The sequence below is a fragment of the Charadrius vociferus genome, unplaced genomic scaffold (genome assembly GCF_000708025.1).
Source record: "Charadrius vociferus isolate BGI_N301 unplaced genomic scaffold, ASM70802v2 scaffold32, whole genome shotgun sequence".
Lineage (NCBI taxonomy): Eukaryota > Metazoa > Chordata > Aves > Charadriiformes > Charadriidae > Charadrius > Charadrius vociferus.
In genome coordinates, this window is record NW_009647856.1 from 13,001,746 (window position 1) to 13,004,694 (window position 2,949).

Consider the following 2,949-nt stretch of genomic DNA (forward strand, 5'->3'; position numbering starts at 1 on the left):
AGGTCTCGCTGTATGGCGGCACAGCCTTCTGGCGTGTCAGCCACTCCTCCCAGTTTTGTGTCATCAGCAAACTTGCTGAGGGTACACTCTACGCCTTCATCCAGATCATCGATGAATATGTTGAACAAGACTGGGCCCAGTACTGACCCCTGAGGGACACCACTTGTTACTAACCTCCAACCAGACTCTGCACCACCAACCACAACCCTCTGAGCTCTATCTGTAAGCCACCTCACTGTCCATTCATCTCACCCACGCTTCCTAAGCTTTCCTGTGAGGATGATGTGGGAGACAGCGTCGAAAGCTTTGCCAAAGTCAAGGTAGACAACATCCACTGCCCTCCCCTCATCCACCCATCTAGTTACTTCGTCATAGAAGGCTATCAGATTAGTCCGACACGACTTCCCCTTGGTGAATCCACGTTGACTATATCCCGAGGATACTCCGAGGAACGTCCTTTCCCAGGCAGAAACGTTTAAAAACCACCACACTTTTATTTCAGGTAGTCCTCAGCGGAGGTGGGGTGCGGTACCCCTCGCTGGTGGAGCAGTCCTGTAGCTCGAGGACTGAGGTCTCCGCTTCCTGGCCGGGAATAGGGATCCAGGAGGGAGCGGGAACTGCGTGAAGCGGTTGGACCTTCTCGGGTATCTTCTGCCTGGGGACTTTCATAGAATGATGGAATGATGGTTGGAAGAAACCGTTAAAGGCCATCGAGTCCAACCCCCCCGCCATGGGCAGGGACGTCTTCAACCACATCAGGTTGCTCAGAGCCCCGTCCAACCTGACCTGGAGCGTTTCCAGGGATGGGGCATCCACCACTTCTCTGGGCAACCCGGGCCAGGGGCTCACCACCATCGGCGTAAAACATTCCACCCTTAGGTCTAGTCTAATTAAGTCTTTAATGGCACAGACTTGAGTTCGGCCCTGGTAAAATAAGGTTTATTTCCTTTCATTTTATCTCCCGAAAGCAAAACGGTTTTTGCCTGGGCTGGTTATTTTGAGGATCCTTCCGCATCCGGATCCTTCCGTCTCCAGGGAGAGTTGTCCGAGATACTTTTAGGAAAGGTTAAATCACTTTCTGCAAGCGCCTTTCCACCCTTGTTCATGGTAGCGGTGGCAACCACCAACATCCAAGGCGGCGAGAGCGCGGTGACTCCTCCGACGCGCTGATGCGGTGGGACAGCCCGGTTGGCCTTCTCCGGGTTGGGAACGCCGCGTCTCCTTCCAGGATGGCTTGGAGGAGTCACCACCACCTTTGCTCTACGCTCCCCGAGTCCCCTTATCTATGTCAAGGCTGCTCTTGCTGGGTTTTTTTCTTTTATCTTCAGTTTTTAGTTCTGCTTTGTTTCCCAGAGCGCCGGCATCTCGTGGCCTTGCGGTGCCGGAGCACGGGGGTGTCACCTCCCTCGACCAGCGCATCCCACGGAGGTTCTCGGCGTTCGGCTCATGCCGTAAGGCGATGCCGGGCGAGCCGGAGCTCCGCCGCCGACGTGGGCTGCGCGGGGAACCGGGGACTCACCTAATTCCCACACTGGGAACAGGCTCCTCTGGCTTCCCGCGCTCCCGGGGGAGGATTAATTAGCTTTGTTCTCCTGCCACGAGCGCTTTTAGTGGAGGTATTTAGTTTCTCGCGCTCTGTTTGGTAAAGCCGGAGGCTGCGGTGGGTCCCGGCTCCGAAAGCCGTCACCTCTCGGCTCTCCGGCACGCCGCCGGGTTGGTCGGGATGGTTCTGAGCGACGCGGGAGTCCGTCAGGTCCAATAAAACCCATCTGCTCCGTGGGAAAGGGGATGGGATGCGCCTGAGGGAGCTGAGCCGGCTGCTTCTTCCCCGCAGGGAGAACAACCCGACCCTGGTGGAGGTGTTGGAGGGGGTGGTTCGCCTCCCCGAGACGGTGCACACCGCCGTCCGCTACACCAGCATTGAGCTGGTGGGAGAGATGAGCGAAGTGGTGGACAGAAACCCCCAATTCCTGGGTGAGTCCGTCCATCCGTCCGTCCGTCCCCGGCTCCTCTCTGCCGCCCCGCGGCGAGATAACGCCGCGCGCCGTCCCACCCTACGGGGCCAACCCCCCGGTGCGTGACATTCCCCCTCTTCCTTTCTTCAACCCGGCTTTTCTCCTCCGCAGATCCCGTGCTGGGTTATTTGATGAAAGGTCTGTGCGACAGGCGGTTGGCGTCGGCGGCGGCCAAAGCCATCCACAATATCTGCTCGGTATGCCGGGACCACATGGCTCAGCACTTTAACGGGCTGCTGGAGATAGCCCGCTCCCTCGACTCCTTCACGCTCTCTCCGGAGGCTGCTGTGGGGCTCCTGAAAGGTGCGTACGGAAAAGCTCTCGGCGTTTTATTTATTATTTTTTTGTCGGGGGGGATGGGGATGTCGGATGCCGCGACCCCATTTTCACTTTTTTTTCTTAGAGGAGGGTGTCTCGCTCCTCTTGTCCTCTTGTCTCGCTCCGCGTTGTCCGCGTTTCACCTTCTCGAGAGCTCCTTTGGGGCAGGAGGTAGAAAGAAATCCTCCCGGCGTTTAATCAGCCATCTCCCCCCGCCCCCCTCCGGCCCCGCCGGCGCTGAACTTAAATATTTGCCACGCTGACAGCCAAGTCGGCCGCGGGTCACTGCCGTACCCGAGCGCGGGGAGGTCGGCTGCGCGGGGTGGGAAATGGCGAATATTTGTCGTTTTAGAGGCAGTTGGGGCGCAAGAATGTAGGTTTTTTTCGACTCCAGCCTGCCGTCGGGGGATTCGCTTCTCGCCCGGCATTGCTTTGGCTGCTGGGCATCCTCTGCCTCGTCGACCGCGGCGGGTTTCGGGCAGGTGCAGAAATTCCCGATGGATCCGAGAGCTTCCGAAACCTTTAAAAAAAATGGAGCTTGCGCGATGCTCGTTGCGGCTGTACCGAGACAAAACTCCTGGTTTTGTTTTGCACTCGCGTATCGATGGAAGCGGCG

At 57.9% G+C, this 2,949-nt stretch overlaps 1 protein-coding gene across 1 annotated transcript in view; it reads left to right on the plus strand.

Moving 5' to 3' along the window:
* Positions 1 to 2,949, plus strand: part of TNPO3 (transportin 3) — a 33,543-nt gene that overhangs the window by 22,089 nt on the left and 8,505 nt on the right. The window contains exons 12-13 of the mRNA XM_009883038.1: positions 1,835 to 1,974; positions 2,127 to 2,318. Of these exons, the coding sequence (XP_009881340.1) occupies positions 1,835 to 1,974; positions 2,127 to 2,318 (332 nt within the window). The remainder of the gene's footprint in view (positions 1 to 1,834; positions 1,975 to 2,126; positions 2,319 to 2,949) is intronic.